Source organism: Anoplopoma fimbria, chromosome 20 (genome assembly GCF_027596085.1).
Source record: "Anoplopoma fimbria isolate UVic2021 breed Golden Eagle Sablefish chromosome 20, Afim_UVic_2022, whole genome shotgun sequence".
Taxonomy (NCBI): Eukaryota; Metazoa; Chordata; class Actinopteri; order Perciformes; family Anoplopomatidae; genus Anoplopoma; species Anoplopoma fimbria.
Window position 1 is genome coordinate 16,155,848 of NC_072468.1, and position 26,582 is coordinate 16,182,429.

The 26,582-nt window shown below is 43.2% G+C and overlaps 2 protein-coding genes across 4 annotated transcripts; one reads left to right on the forward strand and one right to left on the reverse strand.

Moving 5' to 3' along the window:
* Window positions 1–1,505: 1,505 nt before the first annotated feature.
* Window positions 1,506–12,611, reverse strand: LOC129108996 (neuronal acetylcholine receptor subunit alpha-7-like). Of its 3 annotated transcripts, none has more exons than XM_054620898.1 (11): window positions 12,349–12,611; window positions 9,149–9,305; window positions 7,716–7,855; window positions 7,212–7,256; window positions 6,635–6,741; window positions 6,472–6,551; window positions 6,049–6,216; window positions 5,501–5,695; window positions 4,907–4,998; window positions 4,679–4,783; window positions 1,506–3,861 (listed from the first exon to the last, which is right to left on the reverse strand). In XM_054620898.1, the coding sequence occupies exons 2-11, from the start codon at window positions 9,198–9,200 to the stop codon at window positions 2,995–2,997; spliced, it is 1,851 nt and encodes a 616-aa protein (XP_054476873.1). In that variant the 5' UTR covers window positions 9,201–9,305; window positions 12,349–12,611; the 3' UTR covers window positions 1,506–2,994. The 3 variants fall into 3 exon arrangements, with proteins under 3 accessions (XP_054476873.1, XP_054476872.1, XP_054476874.1); XM_054620897.1 differs by having other exon boundaries at window positions 6,635–6,744; XM_054620899.1 differs by lacking the exon at window positions 4,907–4,998 and having other exon boundaries at window positions 4,679–4,788; window positions 6,635–6,744.
* Window positions 10,795–26,225, forward strand: adar (adenosine deaminase RNA specific). Its single transcript, XM_054620896.1, is given in 17 exon segments — window positions 10,795–10,911; window positions 14,346–16,107; window positions 16,538–16,863; window positions 17,530–17,725; window positions 18,054–18,256; window positions 18,704–18,839; window positions 19,060–19,298; window positions 19,585–19,741; window positions 20,250–20,376; window positions 20,379–20,417; window positions 20,677–20,770; window positions 20,873–20,989; window positions 21,154–21,281; window positions 21,413–21,595; window positions 21,716–21,828; window positions 22,292–22,419; window positions 22,918–26,225. Coding segments are annotated over 16 exon segments (4,146 nt in total). The 5' UTR covers window positions 10,795–10,911; window positions 14,346–14,472; the 3' UTR covers window positions 23,243–26,225.
* The last annotated feature ends 357 nt before the right edge of the window (window positions 26,226–26,582 follow it).

Genomic DNA, 26,582 nt, shown 5'->3' on the forward strand with positions numbered 1-26,582 from the left:
TTTGTATGTTACAATATTTCAAAATGTTACATTGCAGATCTGAAATATTAAAGCTTTATAGTGGCTCACTTGGTTCAGCCCGTCAGAAAAAGTGATTGTGGAAAACTTATGATGGGCTGGCAACCTCTCTGGGATGTTCCTATTCCTCCTCTCCACTATTAAAGTGGAAAAAGCTGACTGACCTAAAATGACACGATAAACTGAGAAGTGTGTGTGTGTGTGTGTGTGTGTGTGTGTGTGTGTGTGTGTGTGTGTGTGTGTGTGTGTGTGTGTGTGTGTGTGTGTGTGTGTGTGTGTGTGTGTGTGTGTGTGTGTGTGTGTGAGAGAGAGAGTGTGTGAGCACTAAGATCGCTTGAGCACTAAGATCCTTTAAAGACAGAGCGCTATAGGAGTGTGTGTGGTTACTGCATTAGGTCTGCAGCAGGTTTTCCTTACGTACACCACTTGCTGCTTGAGTGGGTTTGCGGTGGCTCTGCTTCGTGTGGATGTGGGTGCAAATTCTGTGCGACAACTGCAGCCACACATTGCAGGGGCCCCTTTGATATTGCAGAAATATTTCTGCATCCCACTCTCCTGCTCGCTGCATCAGGCTCCACTGTTTGCTTCTCCTCTGAACAAACAGCTCTGCGTGAAGTGTCGGTGCAGAGCAGGCGACTGAGCCCCTGAAGGAGGGGAGTACCTTAGATTTATTACATGTGCTGTATTGCTTCTCTCAGCTGTGTGAAGCAGCAGCAGCGGCAGTAACGCAGGCAGGAGGAGCTCAGTAGGCCATTCAAATGCACAGTGATTTAATCCGATAGTGTACCCTGCCTGTTTATATACTGTACTTACAATGAAAAAGTTTAAAACTTAATTAATAGCCTCGGGGCGGAAGGTCCGAGTCAAGTCGTGCCAAAACAGCAATTAGCCAAATTTAATCATCAGTGTGTTTGCATTTTTTCGGTCAATCATTTTACATGGACCAAGATCCTTTAAATGCATCCACTGCCAATTCAGAATATGTCCAGTCACCCTTAAATGCTGGTCTGAGAACAGTTTAGCAGCTGCAGCATCCAGAGGGGGAGGAGGAGGGGGATTCACTCCTCTCCTCCCCCTCTCCTCTCCCTTGCCATTAATGAGCAATCAGTTAAAAACTTTATCGGCTCACGTTGGCTTTCTCAGCACTTTTTCCCCCTCCCTCCTCTGTTTCTCTCAATCATGCAACCCCCATGTTCTTTTTCTTTCACTACTCTTTCATTTTCCATCCCCTCCATCTCTGTGCCCCTGCATAGCCCTCCCCTCCATCTCTCTTTCTGTCTTTGTTCCTTTTACTCTCTTGATTGCTGCTCTTTATAACCTCCCTCTTGCCTCTCCTCTCCCTGGCTCTTTTCTCTCTCTCACCCCCTCTCCCCCACTCATCATGTCCTCTGTTTCTGTGTCCTTGTAAAACTTCAATCGAAGGGAGGAGAGCCAGAGAATAGAAGTTTTGATGCACGTCTAGAGAGTACAAAACACAAGGCTGTTTATTTCACAATGTTTACAGCTCGGTCCGTCACAACTCGATGGCATTCAAAGTGTCCAACACTCCTGCAAAATGTGTGGCACAATTTACATTCAGGGTACAGGCAGGGTCATAGAGATTATATTTTTTCTGCATACACAAAAGTGTGAATGAGTGGATGAGCGAGGTTTAAACAACCCTCCAGCTGAGATATCATGTCATTGTACTGTTTAATTTTATAGAAAGTGAATATCAAATCCATTTTAAAAGATATGGAGACAGAATCGTTTGGGTGTTGGTGCTTAAAAGGATGTTTGGATGCATGGCTTGTATTGCACTTTGTTCCTTGTGACGTTATAAGTAATAGTATTGTCTGTTCTTCTGTTTTTGTGTCAGTTTACAATCACTTGTTTTTATCTTGTGCTGCTGCATATCTTGGCAATGAGTCCCTTGAAAAAGAGATTTTTAATCCCAATGGGACCTATCCTGGTTAAATAAAGGTGAAACAAAAACAAGAAGGTAAAAAAACACCTCTATGGCAGTATACTGGGTAGTTTTCTAGGGAAAGTACATGTTCTGCTTTTTAAAAGAACTACTCACGTGATTGTTAAAGTAGCTGCAAAATGAATCACCAATGTCATCATCCCATTACATGGATGATGTTCAGGCTGTATAATTGTGATAAAGAGTGTTGGAATAAATACTGATCACAATGACTTTGGGCATCCGATTGAAAAGGAAACCTTAATTCTAAAATAATTAATCACAAAATAAAATCCTGTTAAAAAAACTGCCAGTGGTAACAAAATGTATGTACCGCTATAAGAATAGTATTTGGGGAAGCGTGTAACAAAACAGCACACAGAGACTCTGGTCTGTTTTGTCAAGAAATGCAGGTTTACATGCGGCACGTCACAGTCCAGTTTCTCTACAGAGCATCGTCTTGTAGCATCCAAAGACGGCAGTACTGATACTATATAACAATTTTGGTAAAGTCATGCTTCCCAGTTATCAAATAATTCTGGGGTGATTTCCTTCAACATCCTCATTCACAAAACTCTTCATTTCTTATTTCACTGTCAAATAATATAAAATTAAAGATAAAAATCCTCAAATGGTTATCCATATTCCAATTAAACATTTGCTGCTCTGTGGAAGGTTTCAGTTGACTTTCCAACAGTTGAAAATAAAACTCACCAAAACAATCAATGCATGAGACAATTCTTTCACTGTTTTGGGGGAAGGGGGGAAAACAAAACACATCAATCAAACTGTCATAGAAACCATTGCAAAGACAGGGTAAACAGTGAATTCGAGCATCATCAGATACTTTCTCTCGTGAAAAATGGCACACACAAAAATATAGCATCATAACATCTCAGCATCACAGTCCACTCCAGCTTACTCAATAGGAAATATCTGCTGCTGTATGTCCCAGTGTCATTAGCAGCCATTGTGCTTCCAACAAATCCTTCACATCTCCCACTCTCTCATATCTCTCTGTTTTTAGTCTGTCAGAGAAAGTCTTTTGACAGAGCCTCCCCAAAGTTGGGTGCAGCCATGAGAATAGCGATGGTGCAGATGATGTTGAAAACACTGAATCCCATCAGGCACAGGCGGTCGATGACGGCTGCAGCGAACTGCCACTGCTCTGCCAAACTGAGCTGCCGGTCCTGCTCCTTAACGCGTTCGACTAAAAACTGCACCTCCATCAGAAGAGCCTGCAGCTGGTTGTCAACGGCCACAGAACGGATCACACCGCTGTGGGTGTGTATAGCAGCCGATCTCCCTGTTACAACCCCAGCCTCTAGGCCGCAGGGTCCAGAGGATGCGGTTAATGGATCCGGGTCTGGGGACAGTGGAGTTTCCTGTGGGGGGGTCCCAAACTTGGAAGATTGCATGTGGTGATGGATAGGTGTATCTCCAGTTTGTCCTCCTCCTCCTGCCTCTCCTCCCTCTCCTTCTCCTCCACCTAGTCCACTGCTGAACCTCCCATGACTGGTGGCCCTGCTCCTCTGAACTTGCTCCAGCTCCGCGGCGGACTGGAAGGTTTGGAAGCCCATGTAAAGCAGATGGCCGTTGGGCTGTGAATGTGGATTGGAGCTCGGATCTCTATGGATGGCATTAGGGAGGATGACAGCCTGAGAGTTGGGCCGGTGGGTGTTGAGCTGTGCCAGGCTGGCCTGCAGGGAGTTGAGGCTCTGGGGGAGGTTGGAGGGCACTGGCGTGGGGATGGTGTTGGTGGTAGTGGTGGTGGTAGGAGAGGACAGCGTTTTGCTCTGAGAGTCTACTTGGCAGCTGGAAAGAGGCGGCTCTGCTCCCTCTCCTGGACGCTTCATCCGCAGGAACCAAGGAACCCACTGCAGCAGAACCAGGTGCACCTGACACACAAGGACATAAACACTGATAAGAAGAAAACTCTAAGAAGATGTTTCTTTATGGTCTTAATGGCCTTCAACATATTGCTGATCAGGTTCAACAATATCTAGTATTCTTATCATGCCTCATTGAATCTCTAGTTTTTTTATCTTGATATAACATTTTACACCAGCTTAAATAATAATTCCCAAGTTTCTAAGCCTGTGTAGTCTTTTAAGGAATAATGTTAAGATTTGACTGATATCTCATACAATACTTTATTTAGTAACATTATCATGCAGTGCGCGTTTCACCTGCCTTGATCAAATATACTTAGACAGGCTATAAAACTCAGCCTCAGGCTTTTAACCAGAACTAAGAGATAGGATACTATTACATCTGTTTTTGCTTTTCAAGGCTGGCTGTCTGTTCGTTATAGAAGAGATTCAAAAATGTTACAGTCAACTCTTGAAGCACTGCACGACCAGGTTCCCTGAATTACTGAATTTTCAGGCCTTCACATAAACTTTGGCACTCTTGGCTATCCAAGAGACAAAGATTAGTCCAGTGGTGATCAAGCTTTTACTATTAAGGCCCCAAGACTCTGGAACGATCTGCCTTAGAAGATCTGCTTAGCTGAATGTGTGCCCTCCTTTAAATAACTTCTCAAATCACACTTTTAGCTTCAATGATTTGGCCTCTGCTTATTTCATCAATCAAAGGTTTTTTTTGTTGTTGTTTGTTTTGCATTTCATTGCATTTTTTATATTAATTTTGATATTGTTTAGAAAAGTCCTCCATGGATAGGGTTTATTATTGTATTATAAATATTACACTCACCCAACGGGGCATGTGTCCACTGTTGGGGCTGTGGTGATGGAACTGAAGGACGAAGACTGTGGCCACGACCGACATCCCGACAATCACCATGGTGCTGACAAAGTACTGACCTGAGACAGGCCGGAGGGAGGCACATATCACTCATTAGGGTGCTATGAACAATGGCAATCCCCCCCTCCAAAAAAGAAAACACAGACAGATACACACATGTACATATGCAGAAAGAACCTGACCTATCAGGGGCACAGAATCTGAAGTGGCGGGCATAATCTCTGCAACCATCAGCATGAAGACAGTCAGAGAAAGCAGAACCGTGATGCCTGGAGGCAGAAACCAGGGAGAAAAAAAATAACAGGAGCGGATCCTCACGAGAAGAAAGTAAGTCTTTCTAAGTGAGCTTAGTGGGATAGTATATTTGGTATGGTGCACTACTCTTCTCCACAATCATTGGTCTGTCTGACAACCCTAGGAAAACTCAGTCGATTTTAGTCTTTCTTATATTCCCTCTGGCTTTGTCTCCGTCTTTAGTCTGTCTCTCCTTCCCTCCATCTCAACCCTCCTGACACACTACAAAAGCTCTGCTTCGCTGATTGAAAGTTTTCCAGTAATGTTGACAGAGAGATTGTGAGAGAAACACTAGAAGAGTGAAATAATCCATCGCTTTCACAATGAAAGAATGTAACGAGTATGCAGCACTAAATATATTTTCTCTTACAGCAGTCACACATGTGGTTTTATGTATCTCATATATTCTCAACCGTTCTTATTCTAACATCATCCTTCACCCAAGTTCCTCTCTACCCCCCTCTTATTATTCCTCACCCAGGCTTATCTTCTCCCCCGAGTTGGCGGGGAGCAGGAAAACCACTAGAGTCATGGAGGAGAGGAGCACACAGGGGAGGAGGAGGTTGAGAGCGTAAAACAAGGTCCTCCTTCGTAAGGTCACCACAAAGGTGACATCGGGGTAGGGCTCTGGACAGCAGTCATAGAAAACTTCGTGACGACCTCCAGGGACCTCTGAGGCGGCAGAGGAAAGACAAAGGCGAAGCAAAGACAGCATTAGAAAACACCAACGAGGGTGTGAAATGAGAAGAATATCAAAAGATCTGCTGCAGGACCAGCATCATAAAAAGATGTTATTGAAGTCATCTGAAGAAGAGTGTTGATGGAAAGATCTGGTTTCATGAAAAACAATAATGGTATCTGCAGGGTGGCAGAATCTGTTGTTTATATATTACTGAATTATTTTATTGTATTTTCATTGAATGAAATGTTCATAAGGCAACTTCTACTTAAATCACTGGCGGTAGTGTAAGCTATGTTACTAAGCAACACTGTTTGTCTTCCAGGGCCTCAACGGCCTGTCTTACCCACTAGGTCCCACTCTCCGTTGGTCATGTATCCGGACACATCTGCCTCCTTCATCTGGAGGTCCAGCAGCCAGCCATCAAACGTCCAGGAGCCAAACTTCAGTTCACAGCGCTGGATGTCAAACGGAAACCACCGCACATCCACGGTACATGTGCTGACAAATATTCCTTGAAAAGCAGGTTAAATAGTTTAAAGTCAAAGGAAAGTTGATATCAAAGTCAAGTTAATTCATCCTAAGATGTAACTTGAAAAAACATGTGGTTTGTCGCATCCATCTGGAAGTTAGTGAAGAAGAAAATATTAGATTGCAGAAAATATTTGTAGGATTAATTTGCCGCAGCATGAGTAATACTGTATGTGTGCAGAATGACTGAAGACATAGTTTGGTTTTGAGGACAAGATGCTGATTAATAAGAACTTACCTGGAGGCAGATACTCACAGAAGCCACTGGAGTTAACCAGCACGTTGGTCTTAAAGGTGGCATCAAACTTATCATGAGCACTGGAGGATAGCAACACAGGGGTGAGATAGTTTAGAGCTCAGCCGCAGCACTGGGGGTGTGTGTGCTTATATTCCACACATACCTGTTGTAAAGCAATATGTCAGGTGTCCAGACCTGGTCAGGAGTGAACCGGAGGTTCTTAACTCCAGGATACTCTGACTGGTTCCACTGGAGGTAGTGGTCGTACCACTGCTGGGAGACACAAGCACAACACTGGTTTTATATATTAACATAATAAACATGACGACATGCACATACTGTACATGGACAACACATGGACACACATTCTGATTTTCCATATTATTCTTTTTTTTATATATTGTAATTTCTGTGTACTCAGTACACAAAACACATTCTAGAAGTATCCCTCCTCTGTTGCTCTACCTGTTCTTACTTTTGGTTTTTTGGGGGGAGTTTTTTCTTACAATTTAAATCACGGTTGAAGGATAGAAGATGCCGCACAGTGCACAGATTGTAAAGCACTATGAGCCAAAGTTTTTTGATTTTGTGCTCTATAATTAGGATTGACTTGACAGAGACAAATAGCCTGGTGAATTATCATGATAATCACAAAAAGCCCATGCGAGTGATTGGAGGCATACACAAGGCTTTTCACAACACAGATCAATATCACAGTTAATGTTATTCATAAAACTCACCATCTGCAGCCAGGCATTTGTGGTGAGGATCTGGTTCTTTTCATCCTTGCAAAACAAAAAAAACAACACAACAGTGACTTTGACATTCAAGCCAATAATAGTCATTTGAATTGAATTGAATTGAATTGAATTGAATTGAATTGAATTGAATTGAATTGAATTGAATTGAATTGAATTGAATTGAATTGAATTGAGAGAGAGATCCCTTAATGTGATTATAATAATGATGGCAGACAAAATCCACAGTCCTCATTCTGTATAAAAAAGCATTCCTCAATTCAACTAAAGCTAATATAATCTGAAAAATAAAGTGGGTATCTTCAGTCTTTCAAGCATGAAATCCCATCTTTGTGTTATTATCCCTCCGCTCAAGTTTGGGAGATTTGATTTGAACTTTTAATGCAATTTTACATGGAAATCACATCAGGAGGAGATACGCAGTATTATTTCTTGCCTTATTTCTTGTGTATGTTTATGTTTATGATACATGTGTGCCATGCCTACCACATCCATGACCTGCATCAGAGTAAAGGAGAACTGAACAGTGAGACTCTGGGAGTCGTTGGCCACCGGCCTCTCCATGGGGTTGTAGTCCCTCAGCAGCTCCCTGAGCAGAAACCGCTGGTGGGGACCCTGCACTGATACTGAATAAGGGTGAGGGAGGGAGTTCAATATGTGGGATGGAAAAAATGGGAGAGTTGAATCACAAAAAGAAGAGCAAGAGAAAAAATGACTCTTACAATGATTGATGGATAGTTTTGGGAATAGTGGTGCAGAAATTGAAGGCCAGGTGAACGAAACAAACTAACAGCAGGAGAGTAGACATGCTCCAGTGGAGGTAAAACAGAGGGTGGGCTGTTAGGGGTAAAGGAAAAGGTCATGCTTTAAAGATGGAGCAAAGAGATATATACAGCGCAGTGAAAATTGAAAATGTGTGAGAAATAGAGAGGACAGAAGGCAGGAGACCAGAGAGAAATAATCCTGTTCTTCCTAATCAATTAAGTATCTGATTGATCGCCAGCAGACAGTCACAGTCTTTCCAGCCACGATAAAAATGTCACTTTCATTTCATGCAGGAAATAGTGAAGCCATTAAACACTGAAACACCCCAGACAGACACACACAGCGCTCAGCACGATGAGAGCAGAGAAGTGTCTCCTTCTTTGCCCTATAACTCCACCAAAGCCCTCAATTCACTTTTGATTCATTCTCCACCAGGCAATCACTTTGATGTGGAGGGAGCTGTCATTGGTGTGTTTAAGAGGGAAATTGGATGAATAAAAAAAACTAATATAGCTAAATAGCACATACCACTTCAGTAGGAGTGCTAAATGGTCTTAGATGAATGCACTTACTGCATGGTGTCAAATCTATATTAATTTACTCGACCTTAATTAATATCAATATGACTCCACAGATATGCCTATAATTCAGATTTATAGTCCCTACTGTCAAGCCATAGTATATTATCGATAGCTACCTCATAATCCCCCCTCTCTATTTCTCTCAGCCTGTCTATCCGTCTATCTATCTATCTATCTATCTATCTATCTATCTATCTATCTATCTATCTATCTATCTATCTATCTATCTATCTATCTATCTATCTATCTATCAACCCATCCATGCATGTATTGTCTTACCCATAACAAAAAACATGCACAGCTCAGCTCTTCAATTTGCAGTAAAGATGATTGCATTTCAAACTGCTGCTTGCTGATAACAAAAAAACAAATCAATTTTGTTTCTGTCTGCCTACACACCAAGAGACTCTCTCTTGGTGTTGAAGCATGAGCTGCCGAGTGCACAGTTGTTAGGGACAGAGTGCTTGCTTTGCACAGGACATGCAAGAGCACATACAGTAAACAGAGCACATGCAGAGAACACACACTTGTTCGAGCACAGTCTCACTCACAGCACCAATGAAAGTCACTTACCCCTGAGCAGAGCAGCGAGTGTCAACAGCCAGAGAGCCACAGCCTGCCTCATACTGCATTCCTCGGGATAAACAGAGAAAGAGTGGAAGAGGGAGAAATAGAGAGAGAGGAGACGAGGGAGGAGGGGGAAAGGGGAGAGTGAGATAGAGAGCGGGGTCTGGAGAGGGATTGTAGAAAACAAATGGAGAGAGTGCGATACGGGCAGAGAAGGGAAGGGGAGGGGGAGAGAGAGCAAGAGAGGCAGATAGTGTGTGAGGGATGCAGAGAAACGAACAGTCCTCTGAAGAGGGAGATATTGTATGTCGGAGTCAGTCAGATACTGTGATCTGGGCGCACCTTGATCAGAAACTCAAATTCAACCTTGATGCTTCCCTGCTCATTAATTCTTGCAGACTTTCTGATATGTGCCTAACTGTCATCACATCAGTCATCCTCTGTTATTTTGGACTCACTCGCTGTTTTATCCCCCTGATGGTGTTAAGTATCTAAAGGAGGACATTGCATTTTTAAGAGACTATGGATCCAATTCATGGGATTATATTGCAGCAATAATCCAGGTGTGAGTTTGAGAGAAAAATGAATGGAGCAAAATATTACCGTCTGTGTAAACACATGGGAAGGAAATATCACAAATTTTTTAATCAGTCAAACAACAATTTGAGGTTACTATATGACAGTAATTTTTTAATCTTCACCAGCCAGCAATATTTGAAAGCTGCTTTGCTTTTTGCTGTAACTGATCTGACATTAGTACATTCACAGAGTAATGGTGACACCCAGTGGATTTGTTACTGAATAGACGCTGTCTCACTCTCTGGTTTTATTCTGGGCTGATAGAATCTGCCGTAAACATATTCTTCCTCCCCTTTGATACATATGGCTTCCCACAAATGTAAGGGCCATTCAGCTCTTTAATCAGGTTTCTGCAAAGCGTTTTCCATCATGCCCTGATTCTTGCAGTTGGTGGAGAGCAACTGGTGCCTTGGCTCTAAAAACTGGAGCCTTTATCGTGATGTTATCGTCGCCCACATGAGCTAATTGGGATCAAGTTATTTAAACCCAAACCATGATCTTTTCCTAAACCTAACCAAGTAGGTTTGTTACCTAAACCAGAGGTTCTCAATTGTTTTTCAGCCAAGGACCCCTTTGGCTACAAGATAGGGAATACATGGGGCCCCCTTATGTATGTCCTTTGGAATGATTATGAATAATTGGGAATAATATATTTTATATATACTTCTTGGTAATGTTATATTGTTACACAAGAGTAATGTATAAGACTAAATCTGAAAACTTTTCACGGACCCTGGGGCAGAGTGGCACAGATGCCTGGGGGCCTCTGACCCGACGCAGAGAATCAATGGCCTAAAACCTAAAGAAATAAAGGCAAACTTCAACCATGCGCTGAACAAGTCAGGCTATACAGAGGAGGGAACCTTGCTTGAGCAATTGAGTAATTTTGGTTGCAACACATTTTGACTCAAGTTGCAACTTGAGTGCATGTTTTTCTGTAAAAGTATTAAACTCTAAATGTTCCAGTAAAAAGCATGCCAAGGACGCATCTGGAAAAGAACTAAATCGAACCTTGCCCATGTGGCTGCGTCATCAGCAGGCGACGCGACGCTCTGCTACGGTCGCAATCAATAATCATCACTTTTTCGCGCACCAGTTCTTTGATTGTTTGTCCATGGTATCAACGTATCACTGCATTAAAACACTACACACCAACCAGAGCACCCTGAGGCGAAACACTGCGGGTTCAGGTAAACATTTAGACACACCGAGGTTGGTTTGCATCGCTTTGGGTGAAGTGTGGTTTGTGTGGGTTTTCCGTCAGCAGGCAACGGATTGGCTGTGCGGCGGGCGATAGTTAGAAATGGTGCAGTGCCAATGCGGTGCACTGCTACTAGTCGTAAGCTAGCAGGCTAGCTAACGTTAGCCGGAGGAGGATCGGCGTTCGGCTGGCCGTTGCTAACTCCGTTGCTATGGTGTTAACGGAACACGTTCCGAGATTCGAATGTCGGAACACACGTGTCGTGTTTGTTTTTAAATGTAAGCAACAAGTCCGACCTGTAGCTGCTCAAGTTAACGCGCAGTGCTCCTCCTAAAGACAGCGTGGGCTGTGGAGGTTCATCCACTGCCCTTGGTGAAGACGGTAGCTCCTCCTGTGTGAGTCTCGCACTGTGACACAGGTAACACAGGGTAACAATCTCTGTAGTCAGAGTGTCAAGTGAATAGACGAGGAATGGTAACGTGGAGCAGGTGGATTGAAGCTTTTATATTTGAGTGAAAACGACTGAGCCCAGAGTTTAAGATAGCAGCCTGGTGTCAAGTTGTTTTTAGATGGAAAACAACTGGGAAATATCTTTTTATTTTATTTTTTATTCGGGAATGTAGTTTGTAATACTGCGAATAGATAAATAATATGATACTTTCATCAGGTGGACATGGGCTCAATCCCCATTAAGTGACTCCCCTTCATAATAAGTTGTCACGTGTTTTCTGTCTCTGTTGTGATTGATATTCTCGCAGAGCTCTGCTCGTGTGTATACTGTTTTTATATATCCTAAATAGTTTTTGTAATATTCCCTGTAATGCCATGTATCCAGTATGGTAGTTGGTACATTTGTAGTGGAAATGGACCACATATGTTTGATTTAATTAAATGAACTCATGCATTATTAACATGCTAATAATCATAAATGGTAGGAAATCCCTCACACTGATGGTGAAGGTAAGCTTTGATGAAGTCCCTTCTACACTGCCTTTTAGGTTAAGCTTCATTTTATTGAGTGTGTTGACTGTTTTTCTTCTTTTATTTATTTTTTTAAAGTGTTGCTATTTCCACGTGTGAAAATGGGCTACATTGTTCTTTTAGGCACATGTGTCTGAGCTACACTTGTTTTTAATAGTGACCTTCAGCTTATAGTACTCATACCTTGTCTTTGTCCATCCTATCACGATTCAGTAACAAGATCTCAACGTTTTCACTGCGATATTTGAATCTCCCCAAAATGTATTACATTACTGTCTCCATCATTCTGTCTCCTCCGTTTTTTTTAATGTGAGAATCTGATCTCAGCATGTGATGTGATGTGTGTGTGATGTGTGTGTGTGTGTGTCCTCTCAGCCACAGTGTGCTGTATGCAGCATGCTATAAGAGAGCATGTCCTTGTGGCTCCACAGTAACACAGACTCACTTCTTGTTGAGGTGGACCACAGGATGACCTCGACTCGACCACCACAGAGTTGTTATACCGAGCAGAAGCCTGTGTCCCTCCTCATGTCTGGGCATTATTCTTGTCTGCCCCTGTTTGTGCCTCCGCGGGTCACGTGATCAACAATGGAAACCTAACTTGTCGTCAGAAATGAAATCGAAACTTAACTCGTGTCTGTTTCCTTTTCCCTTTCTTACTCTCGCGGTGGGTTCCCCCCTAACTTTCGTGGTGCAATAGGTAGCAACGTGTTTTCAGGGATTGCATGCAGCCTTTAAAAGCGAGAGACACCCCGGTGTGTTCACAGTGGACGCTACAGAAAAAGGACCTCGTGCATCCAGAGCGGAAGACCCAGCGCGTTGGGGAAACTTTCTTTCTTTTGCCGTTTTAAAAACAATGATTACATCCTTTTCTAAACTACAACCGGTTCCCATACCCACTTTACGTGTTTACTCGCTGCTACAAGTACTGAGAGTCGCTATTGTTTTCCTTGGCTCTCGGTTTGAGTCATCTGATCATCTGGAGGCTTAAAACTTTTTTCCTCCCCGTGGCCCACTTTCATTTGAGATACTCAAGGTGATATAGGCAATACTTTGTGTACCGACTGGGCCTTGTGGTACCAGTGAATGTGGTTTGTTGCATGCACATGTGAAGATATATGGAACCACTATGGAGCACTAAAAAGTTTCACTTCTGCCCTGCAATGTTGATCACGGACACGGAGGTCTCAGTGATGGAGGAAGCGGTCATTTTGGACATCAGGCTCTGCATTAGTGATATTTTGCTGACATAACAGCATGAAAGTGTGCAAATGAGTTGATTCATCTGTTGTCTAGCCCCCATGGGTTGTTTTTCCTCAGGCTCAAAACAGCAGGAAGCATAATTGACAGTGGATTCTGGAAAAACTAGAGTTGTTATTTTGGCTGTCAACTGTTGCCTTGCATCAGGGTCAAGATGAGTCAGCTCCAGCCCCGTTCGGGTCGCCGGCCCTGTCTGTCCCCATCACCGTGATGAACCAACACTATGGTGTTCTCTGTTAATGTGGCGGTGTTCAGGCTTGCTCAGCTCAATGTGACAGACCAGTGATGCTGACTGGGCCAGGGGGGTTTGAAACCTGACTCAGTATTGGGTGTCTCTCTGTTGTCGGTCTCACTGATGTAGTCATTATTGAGTGTTGTCAGTTATGACACTTGAGGCTGAATCAATGGTTGTTGTACCAAAGAGGGAAATTGGAATTTGGGACTATGCAGTTCAAAATCTACTCATTTAATGTTTTCATGTGTGTTTTTGTTTTCGGAGGAAGATCTAAACCTAGCTCTGCAAAAACCTTCTCTTTTATAGTCAGGACGTCAGCTAGCAAAGGCATGGTCTCACAGCCGAGGACAGGCAGCCCTTAACGTTCTTTTGTCCTTGGAACGGTCCTTTATGTCTGCATCGGTGTCTCACTTTTCCTGTCCGCTATGGATCCAGATAAAGCAATAATTTGTAAGGCCAAAAATAAAACAGAATAGTCACAAGAAGGTCTGAATTATTAATCACCATCCTTTTACCCTGGGATTATGTTTCAGTGTGACTGGGAGAGACAATATGTCACCCTGCAGTATTCTTGTAGACAGGCTAGGGTGTAATCTGACGAGGCAACGTTGACAGTGTAGGTGTGGGTTAGAGCTTGTCCTTTCTTTTTTTTTTTTTTTTTTTTTTAAACGATAATACCCAGCTATTTCATTGTCTACTGTATATTTTATTCTGCATTTCAAGGAGGCAATAATTTAGGATCTCATCTTTGAGGCTGGTATAGATTCACAGAGTTATCCAAGAACACTTGAGCAGGTTGGAGATTTGCCAGCAGGTGCCTGAACTTGTTATTGGCTGGAACAACATTTTCTCTTGATCTCCATTCTGCTGCTGACTGTTACTCGGTTTGTTCATTTATTTCTTCTTATTAATATTCTCCTAACATTGTCCTTTGTTTGTGTTTTCAGGTGCTCTGCTACAGTTGGCCTGCCCTGACTTTCCATCAGGCTCCGCTGTCTCTGCTAGAGGACGTACACTTATAAAGGAAGTTAGACATCAAGCTGCACGGCCCCCTTCAAGCTCAACCCCTGCGCTATGAGCAGAGGTAGAGGAGGGCCTCTCAGAGAACACTACCGCAGGTATCCTCCACCCGACTCCCAGGCCAACGACAACTACCACAGATCTGGCCCTCCCTCACTCCACCCTAGAGCTGGCCCTCAGCAGAACCCCTATTCAAGTTACCACAACAGCCCTGTCCGTCCCGTAGTGCCCATACAGCCACCCCCAGCGCCTTCTCTCATCCCCTCCGCTTCACCTGTACCAAAGCACAGTAAACTGGACTCAAAACCAGAGGCTCTCTACAGCTCATATAATCAGAATCACGGTCCCAATCCCGCCCCCAATTCCTTTCAGTACCAACAGGCAGAGTTCCTCAGAGGGCACAGCTCTGAGGCGTCACAGTACAGAGCCAGTCCACGTGGAGGGGGAGGAGGAGGGGTACCAGACGGGCGTCCTAGTTCCTCATACCAGCCACAGTCAGGCTACAGTAGATACCCATCACACCCCAACAACAGCCCAAGGGGTAGATGGGGGTATAGTCAGGACCAGACGTCTGTACACCCAGGAGCCCAGCGCGGCACCTCAGGTCCTCGGCACCCGAATCAAAACCAGTATCATAGTACAAACCACAACCCATACTCCAACAGACAGTGGCGTGTCCCAACAGACTCTGTGTGTGATACTTTTCAGACTTTGTCCCTTCATAGTGACAGGCCCAACAGAGGAGGAGAACGGTTTGACAGACATTCTGCCTCCAGCAGCTCGGTAAATTCACGCACAACTAAAGTTGACATCACTCTCACTCCTGACATCCAGGACGAAGTTCACAGGGCTTTGGCTGCTTTGAAGCCAAGCGAGTGTATTGCTGCAAGACTGTTAGCCAAAAAACTCCATCTGCCCAAAAAGATAGTGAACAAGGCTCTTTACTTGTTGGAGCGCTCACATAAAGCCTCCAAACAAGGACTCCACCCTCCAGAGTGGAGTCTTTGCAGAGAACCTTTCAGAGGTGAGGAAGCTAAAGCACAAAGTCCACCTTCCCATCTGTGTGTGAGCTCAGGACACCCTCCAGAACCTGAGGCCAAGGTTGATCTAAAAACAGAAACAGCAGAAAACAGCGGACGAAGCAAGGAAGAGGACTCTGACACAGAATCCAGTTCTTCGTACTGCTCCTCTTTAGAGTCATCTCACTCTGAAGAGTCCCAGTCACCGGCAGAAGGTCAGCACCAGGAGAAACAACATCCCGTCACTACCAGCTCACCCGATCCAGCACTTCCCGCAATGGCAGAACAGAAGGAGCTAGTTCTGCAGTACCTAATGGCTTCAGGGAAGGCAACTGCTCTTGTCATCTCCAAAAATCTGGGTCTTAGGGGTACGAAGCAGGTCAATCCCACGCTCTACTCGCTGGAGAAGCAAGGTGAAGTCGTTAAGAGGAGTGGAGCTAGCCCGCCCACCTGGGAGCTCTCCACCCACCGCAGAGAGAGGATGGAAAGGAGCCTTAAAGCCTCAAAGAGCAGCCGTGCTGAGGGGGAGCCGATGTTGGTGGAACCCAGTAGAGAGCAGAAGAGAGGAGAGTCCGTCTTTCTGACCCCCCCACTGTTACCACCAATGCCAGGCCTCGAGCCGCTGCCACTCCCAGAGGGTTGGATGCCAGAGCAAAGTCATAGTGAGGCAGTAAGTAAACTTTCTGTGCTTTTTTATTTTGTATTTATTTAATGTGATTATGTTCATATGAATATAGAATGATACCATATGATGAAAAAGCAAAATATAAAAATGAAATCGCATAAATTTGAATTTGTACCAAAACATAACTGGAAATAACAAAATGGGATCTATTTGACCTCGATAGTTAAATTGAACTGTCTGCCAACAATTCCAAGGCAATCAAAAATATTTTCCACGGATTATACAGCACACTCTCTTCACTGATTCTAGGTATAGAATACATTTAAGGAAATACACTTCATTACTGTTTTAAGCCTTAATGCTACTTTATGCAACCACTGCTTGAGGAGAAGTTATTTTCAGCTGAGGTTACCAAAGTTGGACTTCTACCCTGATTTTTATTAAACCCTTATCTCTGCTTTTTCCCTCTTTTAAGTCCCAATCCTCATTCAAGCCTCCCTCCAGAACCTCATGTAAAGAGGAAGAGACCAACGAAGGCCAATGGGCCACTGACGACATCCCAGAATTCCTCAACGCCATTCGAAGAGAGACGGACGCTGGGAAACTGGCAGCAGAGAAGGCCAACTCTGTGGGAACTGTAGCTGTGTCGCTGGCTGCTCCACCTCCCCAGAACCTGTGGGCCAAATTACAGGAGGTGAGGCTGAAGAACCCCGTCAGTGGCCTCATGGAGTATGCCCAGTATCTGGGCCACAACTGTGAGTTCCTGCTCCTCGACCAGTCAGGACCCTCTCACGACCCAAGGTTAGTCCCTTTGTTTGTGACTGTAAAGTTTTGGTTGAGTAAAGTTGATTAATCTGTTATCTTTCTCTGTGTATTTATGCTGTCATTTTCAAATTTAGCGAGAGATGCACCAGAGCCAATTCGGACCTTACAAAGTAGATCAGGTCAATCCACACTAAATACATTGTATTATCAATGTCATTATATCAGTTACATTAATTAAGTCACGAAAGGCAACAGACTCCATTTCCATTGCAACAGGTATCTCTTATTAAATGGAACCAATTAGTTTCATGAAAAATTTCAGGAAAACAGCATTGATATCAGAGCAGTAATCCAAATCAGGAGATGTTCTAATTTGAGGTATCAGGAAAGAAAAAGTTATATCAGTGCATCCCTAAATGTATCAACTTAACACATTTTGAGGTGTTGAACGGTTTTATCTCAATGTGTATGCTTCATTTTTTGATTTTCCATTCACGTTTGTAACCTGGTGACAAAGCTATCGATTCAAAAGTCTGAGAAATAAATCTGCCATAATGAAGACATATGATGCTGCCAATTAATGAATGAAAATAACATTGTTACTTGCACCACAGTAGTCTTTGAAAGTTGTAGCTGCTCAATTAATCATGTATTGGCAGTTCATTGTAGCTCATCTGTATGTATTTTCTCTCCCTCCGTCAGATTTCGTATGCAGGTGATGCTCAACGGAAGGCTGTTTCCTATCGCAGAAGCCTCCAGTAAGAAGGTCGCAAAAAAGGACGCCGCTGCGGCCACCCTGCGCATTCTCATTGGAGAGATTCAGGCAGGGCCGAGTACGGCAGACGAGGGAAATACTGTCAGTGCGGAACAAGCGGTGGATATCCTCCCAGACACAAGTGTAAGTTTAGTTTGAATGTGCTCAAATAAGCCCCCATCATCCACCTAAAAACAGACAAATCTTGCTTTAAACACCTGAGATTGGTCAGGCACGTAACATCTGAGTAGAGAGCCCTTTATTTGAATGCATCAGAGCAGAAACTTTAAACAGAGAAGTCATTAAACATCAGGCAAGTTTACGAAAGCTGTAGAGACCATCTTTTTTTGTTTGTGATTATTTTGCAGCCCTGGTAAAATGTTTGAATACATAAATAGCTTTTTGTTTAACCGCAACCACCAAAAAGTACAGCCATAATTCAAATATTTTTTTCTCCTTCACTGGCCAATAGGGGCAAGCTGAAGGCGCAGGGGGAATTTTTGGGACTAGTAGTGTGGAAGGAATGGGGACAGTGGAGGGACCTCGCCAGCCGCTGTCTCGCTCCCTGCCTGGTGGGAAGAATCCGGTGTCCGTCCTGATGGAGTACAGCCAGCGCAGCGGGAACCCCATCGAATTCATCATCACCGGGCAGGCGGGCCCACCACACGACCCAAGGTACTGCCCTCACCCCCCAACCCCTTCTGAATCTGTCCCTTTGGATGTTCTGTTCCCCCAGACTGCAATATGCCCCTTAGGAAAGCCCTTGATCGTCTATTTCTGTTCAATCTGTTCTCAGTACTGTAGTCGGCTGACAAAGACACAATACCATCTCTGTCGAGTCACTCTTTACCGACCTTTCTGTTTAATATCCTCCAGGCAGCCGGCTGGTAGATGCAATAAAAACTTTTGTGCTCCTCGAGTCGCTTTCTAAAAAATGCTGCATTCATCTGTCTTGGTCACTGTTACGCCATAGGCTCTACTCCGTTGCTTCTTCTCATTTATCTAAGGTGAAAAGTCAGCCACATGTGATATAATCTATGATCTCAGAGGAAAAGCCAAAAAAAGAATCTCTCTCCCTTTCTCTCTTTCCACCACTCTTAACCGTCTCTGTTGTGTGTTCAGGTTCATGTACAGGGTGAAGGTTGGAGAGAGCTTGTTTGCAGAGGCCTCGGCTCCAAGCAAGAAGGCAGCCCGTCAGCTGGCAGCAGAGGAGGCCGTCAAAGAATTAATGGCTGACGGGAGACTGCAGCTCAACAAGGTGAGGAGTGAGAAGCAAGAAATAACTTTGGTGGTTAATTTGGGGCGAAAGATAAGGGCTTTGCATATCCCCCAAATGAATGGAATGACTGGAAAAACACCAGATCACTCAGGCTGAAATAAATGATTTTGTCGCCTCTGTCACTCGGTTCTGCTCTGTTTGTTCAATACTGTTCCCATCACTCTTTTTCTCCACTCCCACTCCCGTCTCTCTCTTCCAGCCTCAGTTGCCTCTAGGCTCTTCCAGTGATAGTGATGGCAGTGGTTCTGGGACTACATGTCCCTCTTTGCCACCTCTGACTGCAGATGAGTTGCGAGCAGCACACGAGGCAGGGGTTGGAGATCTCATTAACCACTTGAACAACAACGCAGTGTCGGGTCTTCTGGAGTACGCTAGAGCCCGGGGCTTCGCTGCCGAGATCAGACTAGTGGGCCAGTCTGGACCACCACATGAGCCTAAGTATGTGTGAACTGAATGAATGTACAAAAAACCCACACAATTAACATGAACTCTTACTGTCCTGGTTACCATGTACTCAGAAAATATGTTCTTTGTTTACCTTAGGAAAAAAAAGTATATTGGTTTAATGTTTTGGAACATTAATTAAGACCTTTCTCTGGATCTTTAAGATGTTAAGAAAAATGCTTGAATGGATATCTGTGTTACTTTATCTGTGTTACTTTGTTCTTAAAGTGAGTGAGAAAACCCTAATTATCTGATCACCTTTCTCTTTGCTGCTGCTCAGGTTCACCTACCAGGCCAAGCTGGGCGGACGCTGGTTCCCTCCAGTGTGTGCGTCCAACAAGAAGCAGGGAAAACAGGAAGCAGCAGATGCTGCTCTACGTGTTCTGATTGGAGAGGCTGAGAGAGCAGCCCGCACTGGGGAGCTTATCCCAGCTGAGGTACGGACTATTCAGTGGTTCTCATTCTCTGTCATGAAACATGATCCTTCTCTGGCTCAACATGGGGATAAGGCAGGGCATAATGGAATTATAGTCAACCTGCATGTTATTCTAACCCCCTGATTTGATCAAATCACTGACAAAATAACACATATGCACACTTTGAGTAAACTACATGCAGAGCCAATAACTCCACACATTTGTAGTTTCACAGTAAGCAAATCTGTTTTCCTCACTGGAAGTCCTAAATTCTGTAGCAGCAATAGGAAGTGGTGAATTTGTATCATACAAACATTACACATTCTCTGGCTGCACATGTTTTTTTTTTCTTCCACATACTCAGGCAGCCTTAGATATGTTTTAAAAAGCTTTAATGATTAACATTGTTAGTTTTCAGATTTTTCACTTGATTGCACAGTCAAATATATTTCATACCTACAGAATATTAAATAATCCTTGTTTCCTTTCTATTTTGCCTGTCCTGTCCTGTATACATCCCTTTCTCTAGCTTCCAGTGAGTGGCAGCACTTTGCATGACCAGATAGCAATGTTGAGTCACCAGCGTTTCAACGCCCTGACCACACGTATCCAGCACAGCCTTCTGGGACGCAAGATTCTGGCCACCGTCGTCATGAGGAGGGGGAGGGCCTGGGGACTGTTGTCAGCCTGGGAACTGGTACATATATTATCTTAGCATATAAGCATAGGGAGTTGGAAATAACATGGTGTATAAGCAATTGTGTTGCTACATACAAATTACGTTTTCACTGCATTTTTCCATGATTTGAGTATGTTTTTACCGATTTCTGTAATCAGAGGCATGCACTTGCAAAGCTAAAACAGAAATGGGTCACTGCAGAACCGAGAGGTGTTGCATTGTTGTGAACTTTGACATTGAATGTGTCTCTTTTTTTTCTTTTTCTTTTTTTCGTCAGGAAATCGCTGTGTCAAAGGGGAGGAGCTGAGCCTTAAAGGGGACACGGTTAATGATTGCCACGCTGAAATCATCTCCAGAAGGGGATTTGTTCGGTATAAACAGATCTAGCTTTTTATCAATATTTCTCTCCCTATTGTGTAAAGGGAGATCTGCTGATTATTATTAGTTTAACTCCCTGGTTCCTTTCTTCTCAGGTTTCTGTACATTGAGCTGCTCAAGCACTATGAGGGCACAGACGACAGTATATTTGAGCCAGCAGAGGATAACAAACTGCGAATCAAATCTGACATCACTTTTCACCTCTACATCAGGTGGGATGTTCTCTTTCTCCTTGTTGAACTCGCCCTCGCCCCCCCATGCTCTCCTGTCAGTCCTGTCATGTCCTCCACTGAGATGCATCAATGTGTTCTCCCTCCTCTTTTAGACTTTGCGTCATATTAATACCTTGTGTATTGTCTTTCTCTTCTCTCCAAAGCACGGCACCTTGTGGGGATGGCGCCCTGTTCGACAAGTCATGCAGTGAGGCAGGGGATGAAGTCGAGGGCCATCAGCCTCTGTTTGAGAATGCTAAGCAGGGAAAGCTCCGCACCAAAGTGGAGAACGGTGAGAGATGAAATGGACACACATCTGTCTTTACAAATGAATATATATGTTGAATGCATGGAAGCCAATTCTGTAAGTCTGTAGTCAAGACCTGTGACCTTTGTCTGTCTGTGTGTTGTTGCTTGTGCCAGGCGAGGGCACCATCCCGGTGGAGTCAAGTGCCATTGTGCCCACGTGGGACGGCATCCAGCACGGTGAGAGGCTTCGAACCATGAGTTGCAGCGATAAGATCCTGCGCTGGAACGTGTTGGGTCTGCAGGGAGCACTGCTCACCCATTTCCTGCATCCAATCTACCTGAAGTCAATAACGCTTGGTAAAACATACTGTTGTTTTTAAATATATTCATGAGAGTTAACGTCAGTGAAATTGGTTCTTACATTGCTTCTTGTCTCATATTTCTGTTCTACGTGTCTTTGTTGTTCTCGTCTGTCAGGCTATCTGTACAGCCACGGTCACCTCACACGTGCTGTCTGCTGTCGGCTGGCCAGAGACGGTGAAGCATTCACCCAAGGTCTCCCTCCTCCCTTCATGCTAAATCACCCAGAGGTAACCGAACACGTTTTTGGCAATGTCAAATGTGAAAATTAATCAGGAGTATTGAGGTCATTCTCAAAAAAAGTATTTATTGAGCTGCCAACAGACCTATTTGTGCCTGCTCAACTGTTACTTCATTGGTCATCTTTTTTAAAATTTGGCTCATCCATCAATTAACAAAAAACAGGTAGGTCACTCTCGTATCGTTTGGCAAAATGCCTGAGAAATGAAGTTGCTGGCATTAAAGCACAATTCAGCTCGTCCCTTGTTTTACCTGTTTTTTTAACAAAAAGATTTGGTTGGATACACTGTTTTTTAATGGACGCAGCCGACACACTGACACATGCAATACACATCTAATTTTACACGCTCTGTTTGGATATGCTGACTCACACTGAAAGGGCTAAATGAGACTGACCAACGTATGCTCTCTCTCTTCCCATCCCTTCTCCCTCACCACCTGGTTGGACTGTAGGTGGGCAGGGTGAGTGTGTACGACTCCACACGGCACACGGGCAAAACCAAGGAGTCCAGTGTGAACTGGAGCTTTCCAGACCAGCACAGTGTAGAGGTGCTGGACGGGACCAAGGGCAAACTGGATGGGTATGTAACTAAACCGAATATTGTCTCTCCTGATGGCAAAGATTGATTTACGATCTTAAACGCTTTCCAGAAATGTGATTTTGTTATTGTTATTAATCATCGTGACATAGATCAAACACCATAGCATTATGAAGAGACATTCTTGGGAGTCCAGAAGATTTATTTTGAAGAAATCACAATCAGTTTTTAAAATTAAATTTGCATTATTTATGCATTCCTAAGAAGTAAGAAGTGGTAAACTATGCATAAACACTTTACAACACATACACAAGGTGAGAGAACCATTGGCAGCATTCTTTTGAATAAACTAAAGTGCTGAGGAAAAACTGTCAAGTAACCACAAGCTTCATTAAATTTTAATTAAATTGCCTACAACAGTGAGCAGCAGGTGGTTAAGTAAGCTAAATAGGAAACACTGCATGATCAGAGAAAACGTTGTCATGCCTTGTTCTATGAACACTCCTACTAAACAGCCCTCTTGTCATGTCTTTCCTCTAGGAACAAGCTGAGTGTGTCCAGAGTGTCCAAGTCCAACCTGTTCTGTCTGTTCCGCACTGTCTGCCAGCGGAGCGGCCGCACTGACCTCCTCACACTGCCCTCCTACTCCCAGGCCAAGTTGTCGGCCATGTCCTTCCAGCTAGCCAAGCAGAATTTCTTCCGAGCTCTCAGCGGCCACGGCTACGGCGCCTGGATCGGCAAGCCGCTGGAAGAGAAGAGCTTTGAGTCAGGGGAGGGAAACAGGAACAATGGAGCAAATGTCCCCGTGGGATACGGCAGCAGTAGAAATGGAGGAGCAGTGGAGATCAAGCAAGAAGAGGCATAGAATGGTGCGGAGTGCATTATAAAGTGGGGGATATATTTGAGGAGGGGGGGAAAGCACAAGGCAAGGGCAGATCGGAACGGTGGATGTGACGGGGAAAAAAAGACAATCTAACTATGCGTAGGCAGCAGCCGGAAGTGTATCTTCTGATGAACATGGTTAAAGGCTGCTGAGGAAGACTGATGGAAAGAGACGGAATAAAAGCGAGGAAGATGGCAAGGGCAAAGCCTGAAGGATGAGCGGGGTCACAGGACACAGAGGGAGCTGCAGAGAGATCCAACGGGTGAACAGAATCATGTGAACTCTACATGAAAAAGGAATTAGTTTGAAGTCAGTAAGTCACTATGTAAAACACTGCTACAAATCTTGGTTGTATTAGTTTGCAAAACAGTTACTTTTGTTTTTCCTGTGTACAGTTTTGTACCCGTGGGTTGGTATCAAGTTGTAATGTCAGTTTTTATTTTGTCATTGCAGTGTTTGGCATATCCTGCCATTATTTTCCCTCTGTTCTACTTGGTATATGAAACTATTTTTGCATTTTTCTGACTATTCCAAGTGCAGTTGGGACCCAGCTGACTTGGCCTCTTTAGACTGCTGTTGTCTAATTTTGCCATGAGAACTTAAGTGGCTGACATGTGCTGCTAAAAGGCAATCAACCTAATACGACCCACCATTGTAGCAGTGTTTGTAATTGTGATTAAGTTAATTTACAATTTAAGTTCTCGGTCATGTAGTGCTTCGTTTTGTTTCTGTTCCCTATTTAGTGCTGCATTGAAACACAAGCGGCTGCTTTTAGAACAGCGAGCGGACACAATGGGATGCTCTCAGCAGGAATCTTGAGTTGTGAAAATTGCACTCCCCCTAGATAGATGTCACGAGTGAACTCGTCCTTGCTCAGCACAGCTTTCACTGTACATAAGAAGAACATCAATGCAAGCTTTTACTCTGATCAGTGACTTACCAAACATTCGCTGTCCAACATTTGAGGCTTTCGGTCCTAAAGCCTTCGATCAGGCCCCTTTCTGAGTAAAATTTAAACTTACTGTAATCCCTCAGCCACTCATCCATCCGTGTGCTGTTGCCATGGTTACCAATAGCATATCATGCCAGAGCGCCCTGTTGGTCAATCCCATAATGTCTCTGTTATTTTGGGTTTTTATATAGAATAACTGATGTCAGGACCTTTTAAGAAGTACAATATTTCTGTTATTGCTCGTGTATTTTTGAGTATTTCTACTTTTATCTTCACTTCCGGCAAAAAAGTTCATAAGTAGCCGGCCATGCAAGCAAATCCTGGAGAGTATCATCTGTCCTGAATATTGTTTTGGTTGTTTTTTTTAAGTCTCGATACAAACAGGCTTTTAGGTTCTCTTGCATGGCCAGTTTCTGAGGACTGTTAGGTGAGGAATGTGTTGTTGTCTGAGAGTGTGTAGTCTGTTTTTGATTTTGTTATGTGTAGATGAATGGTGCAATATATACATCGGGTATATACAAATACATGATCACGCAGATGTTAAAGTGGGGTCCAAAAGCCTGAGTCCAGTTCCAAAAACTCCTAACTAACAGAAATGTAAAGTCAAACGCATTTATCTTAATATTGCAGTGTTGTTCTTTTTATGAAAGAAGTGACATTTTTATTCATTTATCTTTTTTTGTAGTATTTCAGAATCGATTTTTTTTCTAGCGCCCTTTAATATTTCATCAGAGATGCACTGTGATAGCTTGATGTAACAATTTGTCTCAGATATGTTTATTGTGTTTGAGGTCAGGTAACTAAAGAGGGAAAGCTGTGAAAGTCAGCACTCCGATACTTAAAACTTTTTTATGTAGCATTTGATTGTAAAACCCATTGTTTTGATGGAAAAGGAAGGTTTTAAGCTTGAAGTAATGTGTGTCCGTGTGTAGTTATCTCTCCTACTGCAGCCCTAAAGTTAAGTTTTAATTGACTTTGTTACTGTCTTCAGCGGTGATTCATACTATTGTTTGCGCCTTAATAAAGACAATAGACTCAGACTTAAAAACAAGTAGACAGAAAGACCTTTATCAAGTTTCACTGCAATAGGAATTACACATATAGAAAAACAATAATTTTTAGTTTTGCATTTCTTTAAAGATTACATTAATTTGATTCAAACCAGCTCTTATGTATTTGAATACAAATACTTTTATCTTTCAAATGTAAAGTTCTTGGTACTGGACTCCGACTTCTGAACCCCACTGTATGCAAACATAGATGTTTTATTATAAAGATGTATATATGTCTGTGTGTATGTATTTGTATAATTTTAATGTATATATTTTGTAAATCATCTACAATTGTATTTCTATATGTTTTAATTAAACTGCAAAGGAATATGCTGTTTTTTTTACGAATTATATTTAGAAAGTTAAAAAAAAATATTAAAAAGTGAGTAGCAATGTTTAATTGGAGTGTTGAGTTTCTGATATTTTCTTTTTATCAATGTCTGTTATACTGTCTTTATTTATTTGTCCAAGACAAAGTTTTGAATTATATTAATGCTGAAACAATGACATGAAAAAGAGTTTCTAGTCTGACAGTTTGAGTGAGTATGAGGTGCAAGTTTTTACAGCAGGAGCTCCTCTCCTCGGGTTGGCATTTGGGTCCAGTCTGGCCTCCAGAAAGCCAAAGAGCCCATTGCAATGCTCCAAAGGATCAGCAGATGGAAACATATCCTCACCTTAGGGCAGGAAGCTGTGTGTGTGTGTGTGCATGTGTAGAAACGCTTCATGAAATCAGCCCCAGGTTGTTGTTATTTTCAGGCTGTGTAAGTCTGAGTGGTATATTTGATTCAACTTTATCATCACTGCATGCAAATAGCATCTAACCAGAGGCAAATAGCATCTAGAGTGCATATAGAGATATGTAAAGATAAACAATAGACCATTTTGGTAGTGATAGTAAGCACGGATGTGATGTATACAAAAGAATATAAAAAAAATGTAAAGCAGCTAATGATAATGAGGATGAGGATCAAAATAAAAAGGGGGTATAATGGAAGAAAAAAATTGTATTGGTGCATTCATTCAGAGAAGATAGCTTTGTGCTGCAAAATCCTAGTGATACTACACACTGTCTCAGCAGTGTCTGAATGTGATGCAGTAACACTGAGCTGTCATTGGGTGTGATGTCTCACTGGGAACAAATAGTGATATTCAGTGTCTTAATTGTGAATCAGCTCTGTGTAGCTTTAGATCCGGTATTGTCTCCGGTTCTACAGCAATTGTTTCTGTCAAGGGATAGGATGATGGCAGCAATTTTACCAGACAATCAGTGTAGTGCCTCGTAAATAGTTTTATTGTTAATGCCCCCAAACAGCTTGTT

Bases quoted from the DNA above. Each gene is read 5' to 3' on its own strand.
- LOC129108996 (XM_054620897.1), bottom strand. From the start codon at position 9,200: ATGAGGCAGGCTGTGGCTCTCTGGCTGTTGACACTCGCTGCTCTGCTC. The intron at 7,257-7,715 runs GTAGGCATGGCA...TTGTTTTGCAAG, and splicing joins TGATGCAGGTCATGGATGTG to GATGAAAAGAACCAGATCCT. The intron at 6,552-6,634 runs GTATGTGTGGAA...GCTATCCTCCAG, and splicing joins GACATATTGCTTTACAACAG to TGCTCATGATAAGTTTGATG.